This window comes from Schistocerca nitens, chromosome 9, assembly GCF_023898315.1.
Source record: "Schistocerca nitens isolate TAMUIC-IGC-003100 chromosome 9, iqSchNite1.1, whole genome shotgun sequence".
Classification (NCBI taxonomy): Eukaryota; Metazoa; Arthropoda; class Insecta; order Orthoptera; family Acrididae; genus Schistocerca; species Schistocerca nitens.
The window spans coordinates 493,792,539-493,807,664 of NC_064622.1; the positions used below are offsets into that span (position 1 = coordinate 493,792,539).

General features: G+C 37.6%; 2 protein-coding genes across 2 annotated transcripts in view; one reads left to right on the forward strand and one right to left on the reverse strand.

Moving 5' to 3' along the window:
• LOC126203936 (ribosomal RNA small subunit methyltransferase NEP1) overlaps positions 1-8,198 on the reverse strand; it is a 52,881-nt gene extending 44,683 nt beyond the window's left edge. The window contains exons 1-2 of the mRNA XM_049938334.1: positions 7,984-8,198; positions 3,712-3,864 (exon numbers count right to left, since the gene is read on the reverse strand). Of these exons, the coding sequence (XP_049794291.1) occupies positions 3,712-3,864; positions 7,984-8,127 (297 nt within the window). The 5' untranslated portion in view covers positions 8,128-8,198. The remainder of the gene's footprint in view (positions 1-3,711; positions 3,865-7,983) is intronic.
• Positions 1-15,126, forward strand: part of LOC126203935 (microspherule protein 1) — a 354,642-nt gene that overhangs the window by 221,966 nt on the left and 117,550 nt on the right. The window lies entirely within an intron of this gene.

Below are 15,126 nucleotides of genomic sequence, written 5' to 3' on the forward strand. Positions count from 1 at the left end.
ATGACAGGATGATCCATCAACATCAGGATCACCAAAACAGTATTCCAGGTTGGGCCATAGTGCTGTGTGAGACTGGCCACATAATAAAATTCCACAGCGCGGAAGTTCTCACTGCGGAGCAGAGCTACCATGCCCATTAATTGAGGGAGGCAATAGAAATCCACAAATGTGACAACAGTCTCTAATGTCTGAGATCAATCATTGAAGAATCCAATGAAATTAAAATTGTGGAAAACACTATCAACCTTATTGTCTAAGTAAGGACTGCGACCTGATCCCCATCACCTTAAAGAACAACAGAGGTTAAAACTAGCATTTGATCACACTGCAAAGATAAAACAGTGCAGCAGAGGTAGGAATATAATTTTAGACACGGTATCTAAGAATGTACAGTGGCTAATTAACAAAAACTGATCGTAAAACAGTCCAGTTGCCTTTTATTAACACTAGGTCACTGCTTTTGGTTCAGTAACCAACTACAGTGCTACATGTCCACAGTCAATAAGATATTTACAGCCTCAACTGATACTTAGCACAATCTATTACTTTATCAACAGCATTACTTAATACAGTTCTTAAATCGAAGCTGGTCACTAGGTACATATGAAAATGCTTCATGATTAATTTAGAAGTAAACTGAGAACCTGCTGAGAGGATCAGCTAATCCCCAAAGCAGAGCTACATTATTTGTGGCCTACTCTGGGCATGCACATTAAGGGAAACTTTACAGTTAACCAATTTTGTAAGAGTACAGCATTCTTGACACTTGTGCATTTGGCTTAAAACGCACTAGTCGGTGATCCTTACCCTCAAATATTTTTCAGTTTTCCACATATTATCTAATGGATGGGGCATTGTTGTGTCGTGCCATCAGTGCTTCAGCAGGGGAAGAGCAGAATCAGTAGTGGTTTTAGGCCTGCCGAGTAACCATCTGGAGAGAGGATTGTAGGAAATAAACAAGTGAAAGTTAAAGTGGGAAGCATTTAAGCAGTTATACCAGATAGCACATTAACTGACGTCTACAGATTAATAAGAAAATGTAAATTTGAGATTCTTTTGTGTTGAGCTGAAGTAAATTTCTAGGACCAGGTGTTAACTTTCAAAAATCATGTAAATATTCATTTTTGGCATGGACACCTGGAATGTGGAATTTTTACAGTCGACCTTACTACATCTACATTCAGCTTCGTAGTGAACAAACAGTGGTTTCTCTGGAATAAATAGATTTTTGGTTGGAAATTATGGCAGTGTTAATGAGAAAGGCATAGCTATGAGTGTTTTATTGACTGAAGTTTAATACACTAAATGAATGGACATTATATTTTACTGCAAAGGACCTATTTCACGACTAGTTCATTTTGTGTGACAATTAATTACAAGCAATCTGCTGGCAGTAGCCACACAGTTTCATCATATGATGGGTGTGAACGGTTTATAAGTTGTCTCCATTCAAAAGATGTTATAGCCTTCACATTTTGTAGCAGGAGAGGCAGCTTACAAGTGGTGCACAGTGTAATAGTATGCAATTTCTGAAGTTGTAAATTGTGGATAAGAATTGTACAATTTTAAAATATGCACAACAACATCAGGGTTTTAGCATGCATGCAAATTACAATGGTTATTTACTCATGCAGAAAACAGTCCCTACAAGTGAAATACTGAACATCACAATACACCTTCTCAAACTTTATACATCAAATAATATATCACTCGATATATACAACTGCTTAAATACTTCTCAGTTTAACTTTCACGTGTCCATTTCTCATGATGCTTTCTCCAGATACCTCGGTCAGCTCAAAAACACTGCTGACTCCACACACTCACTACTGATAGCATTGGCAACACATCACAACGGTGCCCCAACCGTGAGAAAAGACACATTACTACAAAAAATGCTAGAAGGTAAAGTTTACCGGCTAGCGCATACTGAGCCAGAGCATAAAAGTGTCAAGGAATGAGTTTGGTTTAGCAAATGGCCTTCTTTGTAATTCAGTCCCTGTGCTATAGAGGTATCATTCCATTCAGTTATGTCCCTCCAACATATAATCTTAAAACATAAATGCATTTCCTTGAGCTAAATTATTCCAGCAGTTCAAAACAAAATGAAGCAAATTAACAACCACCATCTACACATAATTAAATGCCCGCCAATCCAAAATCTCAGCAAAATTCATACTCTGTCACACTGCCTGTCCTCGATTTTTGGCACGTTTATATACATTCATCGTCATAAGAAAACTTCAGCCACAATGGCAAAGCATACTGCTACTACTGTGGCAAGCAGATAGATGGTACTACACATGCAAAATGATTACACTATCAATTTAGAAGGGCAAACATTTAAGGAGCAATAAACGTTTAAGGTGCTACACGGCCACAAAATTATGTGGTCCTATGGTGTGAGGTCCCAACAGTTGTAAATACAAGCATCCAGATGTCATGGTCAGAGCTGTACTGGTCTCAGATGTAATCCTGTAATACTCTGTCCCGTGTCACCTACATCTGAGAGTGCAGTTCCCACATATCAGTTGGTGGAGGTGGAGTTCCAATGAGACGCTCCATGACAACCCAGTCGTTCTCAATCGGGAAGGGGCTGGGGATGTGGCAGAGTATCGACAGCTGCATGCTACACTCGGGAGGCGGTAGTGGTACAAGGACATGCATTGTCCTGTGCAGACAGGGCAGGGACACAGGCATTCACAAGCGGTGGAGCCACTAGTTCCAGGCCATCCTCTGTGCAGCTGACACGGAGCTTATTAGGGACACCAATGATGAATAGGTACTGTAGGATATTGCACCCCTCACCATAGGACTGGGCTGGAGGGACACGTGATGGGACATCACAAACCGCACTTTGTGCCACTTCCTTCTGCAGACCTGGTGCTCTTGGTCCCAAGGCACAAGTGAGACCGGAACTAAAGGTGACCCACAGCCAGTCTGCGGGGCCCCACGTCCACCGTAGCCCATATTGGGCGAGTCGGGGATGGAGCAGTGAGGGTGCGAGTGACACACGTCATAACAACCGGTGTGCAGTGAGCCTCGCGTTGTGTAATTGCCTACTGGTGGTGGTAGCACTAATGGGATGTTGCTGAGAAGGCAGGACAGGCTGGCTCTTATTGTTGTCATTGGATCTGTTCGTAAGTGGTGGATAATCCGCCAGTCCTCCCTCCTTGTGATGCACGTCGGACAGCAAGATCCCACAAGTTGTGTGCGCATGCCTTCCTGCATTCATTGCCACCGACAGTGGGAAACGATGGTGTCTGTACGACCAGTGTGGTGAGCACTACGAAGATCTGACTACCAGCCCTCCTGCAGCCCCAAGATGCAGCCTTCTAAAACTCGCCTTGCTGGGTAACCTTCTGTCGTACGTATGACTTCAGAATAGTCCACATCCAGTCGGTACACGACAGATGCTACCTTTTGTACAGGCCAGCATGGTTGTTTGAGGCACTCTTATTTCAACTGGCAGACAAGACGCCACGGCCCCACCCACCTGCCCCAAGTGCACAAGCAACAGTGCAAAAGTAATTGTCGGCATAGCTGGTGGTGTGTGCGTACCCACCTGGTTTCCAGTGCTTTGGTTGGGTCCTTCTGGATGCAGATCTTTTTATGATGATCAGTGTACTATTGTAGTATTTACGCAACTTCTGCTGGGCCTTTTGTTTCTCAGTCATAGAAGAGCATGAAAATTAGTTGAAACATATTTACCTGAAGGAGTGCAGCCCTGTTGAGTGGGCTATCCAGCAACATGAGTAAACACTGATGTGTGATGTCTGGCCTACAAGTTCCAGGTTCTCTGTTGTGCTTTCTGAGTATATGTGCGTGATCATCACAATTTAGAAGTTCAAATGTATTTCCTGCCTAAAAAAGTAAAACAAAGCAATTTATGTATAGTATAGAGAATAAACAGAGTGGTACCAACACAAAGGCAATATAAAATCACAAGTTACTGAGGTTAGAAATACAGAGCACCATCATATACTTTAAGTGATCAGTGACCAAATGATTTTACAATAAAAAATTATGGTAATGACCTATGCATTTTTCAGTTAACACCGGAACACAGCAATTCAAATATGAGGGTCAAAGTTACATAGTAGACCCCCCCCCCCAAATTTTCCACAGTTTATGTATGAACATCTTGTAAATAAAAATACTTGGTAAAATGCTCAGGCATTTGATACCAGTTGTCAGCTTTGAGCTGTAACATCATGTGTGACATTATTTGTTTACAGTGTGATGTTTGTAACCACCGATATTAAATATTACCTATCACTGTCTTAGTAACTGGTGAAAACAATGGTTACATTTTACTTGAATTCTGCAGATTATATATGTGTAATTTATGTTTATTTTGAACTGTTATGTTGTGCCTTATGTTGTGTGACAAATGTATCCACTTTTTTTTTATTTCTATGGTATATTCCTTTGGTTCTTATACAGCATATAATCTGTGTTACAAGGTTTGATTTTTAGTCTATTATTTTGGTCTGTGATCTCTTTGTGTTATTTTTTGCAACATGGAACCAAAATTAACGTTCAATAGTCAAATGATTTTGAGTGAGATGAGCTATTGCATCAATATTATTATTATTATTATTATTTTTACATGATATATATTATTGGGGAGTACTGCAAATGTTACATTGTGAATATAACACCAGAGTGAAGAATGTGTTATGTTGGTGTTCTTCCAACAGCTATATGTGAGTGTGTCACTGGCATAGTGTGTGACAGTCCATCAGGCATGGAACACTAACCGAGACACGAAGACTCAGTCTTTATGTCATAGTGATACTGACACACTATTTTTGTTAACTATCCTATGATAAACATAAAATGTACAAAATTTTTGTTTCTGAATGTCCAGTAATTCATTGGTTTTCATTCTGTGTTTTCATCTGTTTGGTGAGTTACTTTAGTTTATTGTAGTTCACCGTTTTTTCAAATTTTTTGTGTTATGTATGTTTATGAGTCTAGATCCCTCATTCACGGAAATTTGGTGTCTGGTAAGTTTGATTCTGTTTTGTTGAAGCTGTTTTTGTTGTGTAAGTTTTTTGTCTTTCCATATTGGCATCTGTGTTTTAAGTTGAGCTATATTGAAGTCAATTGACATTGGTGATACAGCCTCTCGATAGGTTTTTTGCAACTTTTTGCTATGTGTATCAGTCTTCTTTTTGGCTTTTTGTAATACTATATATTTTAGGATTTTTGTATCGGCATCTGCTTTTCAAGTTGAGGTGTATCGGTTAACTGATTGTCACGTCTTTCATTAGTTTTCACTACATGTATTGGTCTTGTGTCTTTCTTTTGGTCTTTTTAGTGCAGTCTGTGTTAAGATTTTTGTACTGGTATTGTTTTTTCAAGCTGAGCTATACAGGTCACATAATGATGCTGATACCAGTTACAAGGTGTTTATTCTAATTGTGCTTCATTTATCATGTTTCTGTCATTGCTGCACCTTATGTATTATTGTGATTTTTAGTTAATATGTCAGATATTGGTTTGTCCGCACCCAAAATCCCCACAGTAGTTCTGCTAGTTTCAATATTTATAAGACCTTATGTTCACATTTTTGCACCATGGAAACATTTAAAGTTATTGGTTGCCATTTTGAAATCATGTTTGCATTGTATCTCAATGTTTGATGTGACGTCTTTGTGCAAAACACACTGATGGTATCAGATGACCTGGTTTACACGATTTTCTGAATTTAACTTACAGTTTTAGTTTCTATAATACAAATCATTAAATCCGGCATGAACATGGAGGTCAGGCTAAGCTATAGATCAATCTTGTTACCAAAACCTTTATTTAGCATTCATATTTCTTGGTTTACGGTGGACCTACTATCACACATTGTCCAGTATCAGATGGCTTTTGGTGGAAGATGTAGGACAAAAGGAGTATACAAAAAAAGACAAGTGCAAAATAAATAATTATTTAAAATTTACAAAATATACAAAGAGTACATAGAGAAAAGTTAGTAAATGACTGACACAAAGCACTGATTAAGAATGCTTTGAAACCAGGAATTACCTACAAGCAGAAAACTGCCAAAAAAAAGTGAGAGGAGGGGGGGGGGGGGGGGGGGAAAGGGGCAATCCTTGTACAGCAACACCACATGAAACAACAGCAAGCTGTGCTTTCAATGCATTGTAGGCTATTTTTGTGTTCCACTCATCTTCCAAGAACTTACCAAGTTCATGAGTTGCAGAATTAGTTAATTAGCCACTCAGAGGTACAAACAAAGCTCTCTCAACTGACACACGGACAGTGAGAGAGGGACGGAGTAAGAGAGATCGTACAAAACTAATGCATCTCATAGCTCGTGCCAAGTATCACAAGACATTGCATCACTTGCTACAACAGCATTATGTTATGTTAGCATCTGCAAGCAGAGGTAATTTTATCCAACCACACCTACAATTAACCACACTCATTTTGCAACTGGAATATCACCAGCATTTTTCAAGTTTGAAATGGGTGCACATGCTACAACAAGTTTCACCAAAGCCAGTCAACTCACTGACAGTGGAGAAGCAGTTTACTATAGAAATGTCCTCTCACTCCTCTAAGTCATGTATGAGGGGTGATACAAGAGAATGACACAGAGACTGTAAAATTTTATACTTAGTAAATCCGCTCAGTTGGTGACAGTTATTAATAAAGTAGACCCCAAAATGAATCCAGTATTCGTTCTGACCTCTGCTCAAAACATTTATGGATTTTTTTTCCGTTTGGCTGCACAAGTAATGCACCACTGCTGCTTTCTGGCAAAGGGCAATACCATGCCTGCAATAAAATGTTCATCCTGTGGCAAAGAGTTAGTCGATTTTGATTGAACTTTTTACAGCATAATCACACAGTTAAAGGTAAAACAAATACTAATATGCCATGACAAATAGTACTTTAGTAAAGTGAACAGTCACTGTTTGTTGCATTACAGTCCAGGTTAGACAAAAATAGTTAAGACAATTAATTCACCAATCAAGAAGCTCCCAAAACGGAAAATTCAAAAGAAGAAGAAAAAATAAACAACCATGTTAGTCTCCTATCACTACTGCAACAGAAATGAGTCTTTTACGAAACAGGCGTCTCAAGTTCAGAAGCTAAAATTATTGCAGGTAATATTCTGAAGAATTGGGTTCCAATCGAATCCCTACTTTCATCATTGCCTGTGGGTGGTTTGGAATGGATCTATTCAGTTAGCCTTGGCTGACCACACGAAAGTAACAGTGTCCAAGTCTCAAAAATTTACAGCCATTACTCCTGGCTCATTCCTGCCATTAAGTGCCTGTTGCAGCTGACAGACATACTTCTAACACGAATTGAAAAAGTACAAAAAAGAAATTTTCAAAAATGACAGACTCATTCCAGGTCTTTTGATTACACTCAATATAGCATTAATACCTGTGCATTACGGTTATTTTTAAGACAGCACCACCTTACCTAAAAAAAAGTTGATTTATCCTGTGCCTCGTAAAACTTTGTCCACTTTGCCAAACGGCACACACTCTCAATTCTCCTCTTCCATGCAACAGGGGGTTAATACCTCTAAAATTCCTTGGTGGAGTTGGACAACCCAGTAACACCTGTAACGTGGACCCAGGACGTCCTATTTGCCAAAAGCTGTATTAATATTCGACGGGTAATGAGCCAAAATTGGTCTTCGCACGTAAGGCCCGGTGCTGATGACTGGACCTTGTGAAATACAAATATCTTGCGCAAAAAAGTGCTGTTTTGTTAATCAATTATACAAACCAATATGGATTACAATAGCAACGACACATGCACCTGTGGATCCATATATGCAAATACATCACATGGTCAAAAAAGGTGTGGGACTCATTAATCTCCTACGTAAATATTCACTGTCAGCGAACCATAAAATTTATTTATTTAATCTATAATATTCCTCAGTAGCACAGACGTATACTTATAATTACGGTACCCCACCGATAAAATACAAAAACCAACCTTCACAGACTCCAATTGCGCTCCTTCTAAAATTACAATCAACCTCTTCTCTTGGTTTTTAACGTGAGCCACCTCAAGATGCTTGGGCACTGGATCAAATTCGTTTTCGTCTTCCTTGTTTTCAAACTTCCTCTTCTTACCCATCGTACTATATAAACAAACACGTGTTCAAATGTGTATACAACATTGGATTCGCTTTCGCTCCGATCAAAGTATACAAGCAAAGATATGCCACTTTCTAGTTTTATCAAAGAGTATTCTAAGCATTTCAATTACATTGTCCATGCTACTAGGGACGAAAACTTGCACATACATCTCCACCCTCCCGACCAACGCCGACAGAATGGCAAGGCCTGTGGAGGTTGGTGTTACAGCACGTGTGATATTAATTACGACTATAGAGTACAAATATATCTGGAGTAACCGTTCAGAAGCGCAAAACAGATTTTTGTGCGGTATGGAGCACAGTTCTCTTATATGTCAGAAATACAAGGCCAACGATAAGATACGGAAACAGAGGCCGATATTTGCGCTCCTAGTGGTCTCGCAGTGAACTTCGTATTTCGGAAAATACGGCGCTAAGATCTGTAATTACTTTACAAAGTACGAGTGCTAGATGATCATATTTTTCACTTATACTTCATGTCTGGATTTGTTGGTAAATTATATCTATTTGTAAATCCCAATATTGCAATTTCGACTTCGTGGCTGTTCTATTCTATATCCGAATCCCGCTCCAGCTACTGCTGGGTCTGGGTGCTGATGAATCCTCTCCATTTGGATCGGTCCTCCCACCACTTTCCTTCCTCCACTTGCTGCCAGATCACACCTCTCCTTTCTACTGATATTCTCACTCCCATTTTCCACCGTGTTCTTGGGTGCCCTCTAGGTCTTTACCCATCCATCGTGGCTGTTATCTAGTGGAATTTATGTTCCTAATTACAACCTTCTTTCAAATGTCGCACACGTTTTAAATAAGTTTCTTGTATTCTGCTTAATTTTTGCTCTCATCTGTAATATTGAGTGGGGTACATGATTTCGTATTTGTTTTTGTTTCATATTAAACAGAAGTCAGGTGTCGACGTATGATATTCTGTGAATGCATGTATATTTGTTACTGCTTATGTACTGTCGTGTGAACTGCTCTTTTTAAATGCACTGTAAGTATTCTACGTTATTTTTGGTCCCATTCGTTTTTCGTACTCTAACATTACATGAAAGCCATTGAAATTCTCGTTGACTTTCTGCTAAAATGTAGTGTTTGCCGTACCTGTTATTTATGTGTAAGACGATTTGCAAGATTATTATGGCATTGTTAGCATCTGTAAGGAAATGCTCTAGTCACCAAAACTACAAACCACATATACTTGTTTACATCTACATTCATACTCTGCAAGCTACTGTGAAATGCGTGGCCCTCCGTGGCAAGAAGCAACAGCATTCAAAGAAGAATTATAAGTTCGTCCCATGACAAGATGTAATAGTAATACAGCTGAATACCAATACTAGCAAAACTTGCTGGTATGGAGTTCTCTATTAAATCCTAGAAAGTACAGGAACCGGGTGCAACCATAAATAAAGTAGAATAAAAGCAATACACTTAATATGCCTTTAAATCATATTGTTCACACAGAGATCTAAAAGCAGAAAAAAATACTCAAAAGCCTTCAGAGCACCATATGATGAAACCAGCTTCTATGTTATATGAAACAAAACTAAGAACTAAGTGTGGAATCATTTATCCCACCCAATATAGGCCAATTCACACGTGCCATCACGACACGCCACGTCCCGTCAGAACATGACTTTGAAATGGCAGCATCCACACTGGCAGTCCTGTCACATCACAGCGTGCCACTATCAAGGTTCCTCTGGAGGAAAGGTCTGATAGCGCACATTATCCGTTCAGTGCTCTTCATGTGACCCACAAGCTCAATTCTTCCTGACACACAACCATGGACAGATCTCCATATTTCGTTTCATCACGGTTTTTGTGGTTGATATCAGCTGTTTGTTGTTTGCTATAAATTGTTGCATTTCGTTATTTCTTTTATCAAAATTGATAGTAAATGGCGACAGATCAACTGAAGCAGTGATGTAGCAGTCTGAATTGTACGACATGAGCGTACAAAATTACTTTACCTCTACTACATTTATAAAGTGGATTTTTATACGTACGGTACCGTATTTAATATTTTACAAAGAAATGGATTGCAACATGGCTGCAACTTGATGTGAAGAAAGTATTGTTGGTAGAATCGGATTGATTAGTACCTGCAATTTATTTGTATGTTGTCAGGTATTTTTTGTGTTCCACAAAGAAATGTACTGAAATCTACTGACACTGCAATTTGTTTGTTTAAATATGTATTTGTGGCTCGCCTACTTTTGTAGGCAGTTCTCTGAATTGTATGTGAGACAATTATGCAAGCACCAGTGGTCAATATTTATCTGCTTGACTAGCTAACTCCAATGTAAATAAGGCACTTGAACTACTAAAAGCCAAATACAACATGTAAAGAAGACCTATATATCTTGAAGAGAAAAGTATAGAGGCATATACGCCTAAACAACGAAAATTTGCAATGTACTAGCAAATAAAGTTACCCTTAAACTAACTTTGTGGATGAAAACGGTTGATAATTATCTTGCGATGAACAGTTAAGCTCAGGAAAACGAGTTGAGATCTCATGACTTTAACTGAGTTGATGTGTCATGATGTCACAGACAGTGTAAATTCAACTTGACGTTATGGTACTGTGATGTAACAGTGTCAAGACAGATAGTGTGAATTGGCCTCATTACGGATGCAAGCAAAACTCAATCAGAATACGAGTAACATATTTACAATGCAATTCGAACAATGCAATACATATGCAATTTTAGTGAAACAAGCTTCTGTTAGTACTGTGAACTTAAAGGAAAACAGACATAGAACACTAGAAAATCTGGCTATAAGTAAACAATATGGATTGATGAACTTCATGTCCAAGTGGCCTGACAGCAAACCAACGTCTGGTTACTGCAAGTCATTGTATGAGTTACACCTCCGTGGAGTAGAGACCACATTGATAGAAACTGGAACAGAACTTTTATGTTCAATGCCAGGTTTCCATTGGCATGAATTTTTTATATGTGCATCTCCCTACCACCAGTCATGTAAGTCAGTTTACATTTGGAAACACCCTATTTGCACACTGTCATGCCAACTTACATGTAAGTTACAGAAGTTGAAAGGCATTCTAGTTTCTTGTACTGTGTCGCTTCACTACCATCCCTTACGAGTTTCAGAAACTGGTGATAGGTATATCTGCTCTCATTCTGCTCCTGTTTGTTCAATGACAAACAGCCAGGACCGTTTTCTTACGTATGGGGAAAGTTAGCATGATGCAAAATCAATGTGTTTCGTCTTCATTTAAGTAAATAAATACTTTTTAAACTGGCAAAATTGTCTTAAATAGTGTAGTTTGGAATATTTTTCTAACATTCAGCAACCCCTTATAATCACTGATTTGTAATGCAGTAACACACTATCGTTTGAAATGACGGAATGCATTGAAAAGTAATGAAAGTGGGACTTGTGAAGGTTTGTTTTACTGCAGAACAGCCAGTACTGTAGGCGTATTTTTTAAATTTCGTACCGAGCGAGGTGGCGCAGTGGTTAGCACACTGGACTCCGGCCATCCTGATTTAGGTTTTCCGTGATTTCCCTAAATCGCTTCAGGCAAATGCCGGGATGGTTCCTTTGAAAGGGCACGGCCGATTTCTTTCCCCATCCTTCCCTCACCTGAGCTTGCGCTCCGTCTCTAATGACCTCGTTGTCGACGGGACGTTAAACACTAATCTCCTCCTCCTCCTCCTCCTCCTCCTCCTTTAAATTTCGTTCTAAAGGTAATAAGTTTTTGCTTTTGTCTTTGAGTGTAAATATTGCTGTGAAATGGAAAATTATTTGTGGCTTAGAGATTTAACACTACTCTTGACCCTCATTCAAATCCTATGCGAATATAAAGTGGTTGTATTGACAATTTTCACTGTGCAATGACTTATGCACAGTAGTACAACGTTTGGTTACGAGATTTAGTATAAGATAATTATATTTATGTCATCTGTTACCTACCATAATATCGCTTAAACATGAAAATAAAAACAAAGCTGAACTGTTGAGTCAAAAATCTTACTTTCTAATGTATCTCCAGTGCATTACAAATAATATAAATATTAAGAAATACTGGTCTTCAGAATGCAAAATGTATATTGCAGTGACTCCAGTTGCCAAGTATTTCAATGTTACTTGTAATTTAATGACAGGTGGTAAAGCATCTAGTATATGTGTCTTAGACTTTTGTTCAGAACAAGAAAAATGATTTAAAACATATTTCAAAATTGATTTTACTCATTCGAAAATGATTGTCAGACGAAATCTCCATCTCAATAGATAACTCCCTTATTACCACATTGGATACCAATTTCCATACTCAACATTTGTGTGTCCAGTTTTTGATCATCAACATCGCTATAAGCTCTTCGGCTGAAAGCTACTAAATTTCTGTATGAATGATTCCACTTGTCATGATCTTGAAAGTCGCATAAGTAGCACTCCAACTTCAGTGTGTGGAAATGCAAACTTGCGTCCAAGCATAGTGGTGGGGGGCTGCATATGTAAGAAATTCCTGCCTGTTGCTACCCAGCGTTAAGAAGTTGGCAATAACAACAAAACCAAGAAAGGTGTTTGAAAAAGGTGCAAGTGATGTTGTGTGATTAGCAGTGTATACTGGAAACTGTAAATAAATATTGTTTAGCAACAATTTTTTGCATCCACTAAACACGCCACGTGTATGGTGTTTACAGTTGTCAATGTGCATTGCCCCTTTAATAGATGTAGTTTGCATTTTCTGGCTCAGTTTTTGAGATAATGAGAATATCGTTAAATTTTAGACAAATATCACGGAAATTGGTTTACACTATGACAAAAGTTCATCAAAAACATAATTCTCCTGAAATATTAGAAAAGCACAATAAGAAGTGGTCAGCAGATGGAAACGATAAATACAAGTTATTTCGTTACTTTTCGTCAAATGTTTTCACTTTCACCATCTTATCGAATATTTTCGCGATTTTTCAAAGTTTTCACTACTTTTTTCGAAACTGTTTTGCATTTACCGATCATTTCCCTATCAGTGCTTCAAAATTTCAACCAGTTTCCATGATATTTACATGAAATTTCACATTTTCATTACCTTGGAAACTGAGCTAGAAAATACTAACTACAACTACTCGAGATAAATTATTTTGTAAAATAAAACGAAAATATTTCATACAAAATTGTTTTCAAACTGCAAACTCAGTATCATGAAATTCATTATAACCGCCTTGTTTCTTCCTTTCTTTGTATCTCACTTTAATAAGTTCATCTTCAAAAAACTGAAATTTAAATAAACTGATTTTTTTAAATAACTGTTTCGCCAGTTAATTTTAAATTTGTTATTGAGATACATAAAAATTTTTCGCTATATTTAGTACTTAGGTAACCTCTTCCAGAAGTGCTATATAAAATATCTGCTTCTCACTCATTAATTTTCTTTAACAGTTTTGCATTGCGTACACTGCTGAGATTTTTAAGTAGAGACTCAATTTATACAGAAAAAATTTAATAAGATAAAAGAAAGGTTGAACGATTTGTGTGAAATAAGTGTAATTTGAAGGAAATCCTAGATGACACTTCATTTTCTCTCTTCTTTTTCTTATATTTCGTACCTATAGATATTTTTCGTGGCATGCAGTCCAGGTCCGTTGCTGTGATGTCGTCATGATTTGCCAACTTGGTGATAGCTGTCATCTAGCATTTGTATCCATATTCCTTAATTTGAGGGGGCAGAGCTGCAGAGCTGCAATATGATGATTGATCTACTCAATCACTTTGGGTGGCTGGCCCATCTCCTGGTGCTCAACTACTGCCAGAAGCTGAAATAATCATTCAGATTGTCCATATATATTACCTAACTGAAAACTAAGCCTATCTGATAAAATTATGTTTAACTTCATTAACTATATATAAATATGATCATACAATGATAATCGAAAATGATAATAAGTAGTTTAAATAACATAAGTTCAAAGATTAAATCACTTAAATCTGTTAACAAATAAGTGTAAAATGTTTAAATATGTCTTGCCAATTGCGAAGATTATCGAAATTCGTGAAATTCATTTTTAATCATTGAAATTAGTTTTAACCATTAAGAAAATAGAGTAAATAAGGAAATTTAGAGATCTGAAGCATAAAATGTGGTCAAAAAACATAATACTAAGTTTTTCACTGTGGATGCATTTAGCAACTGCCTCAGAATGAGATAAAGCATGTAGCAAGTTAGAGATAATTGCAGAGCGAGACAGAGACAAGGCAAAGCCTCAATGGAACTAAAAAGACAAAAACATATGTAAGCCAGAGCCTCACAGACATAAATGGAAAACAAAGATAACGCCGGCGCAGCACTCATAGCTGCTCATAGGCCCTGCTACAGTCAGTTGAGTTATTTCTGTCAGTGAAGCATGATGTATACTTACTTCTGCTGCTGCAACCGAAATAAATCCATAAATAAAACATAAAAGATTTTAAAATACTCAGATATATTCTATGTTGTGATTCATATGCTAATTTTTTTTTCCATACTTAATTGTGTAGGCAAGCGTATAAGGTATTATAGTAGCATAATTTCATTGAAGCTTATTGTGTCGTCACACTAGCTTTTCTACATGTCATATTCATGGCATAGATAGGGATAATTTGTTAAGAAATTATATGGACTTTATATCAGTTTCTGCTTTTCAGTTATGTAACTCATTTAAAACCATAGAATGAATCTTATGCATTCAGGTAATTGTCTGGTGGCTTTAAATCCCACGTTTATTGCAGAAGTAATTCATTTCCTCCATTTTTCAAATACAATGTCCATAGTTTAACACGATCATATAATGATGAATCAATCGATCGATTATTTTTATGTGTAGTTTAAACACAGAAGGAATAAGGTAAAGTATATCAAACACCATTGCTTTATAATAATTTGTTTTATCCATCCCAAAATTTTTCTTACCACTAAATCCTACCATCTTTGTAGACTGAAGTTCATAAAAAGAAATCTA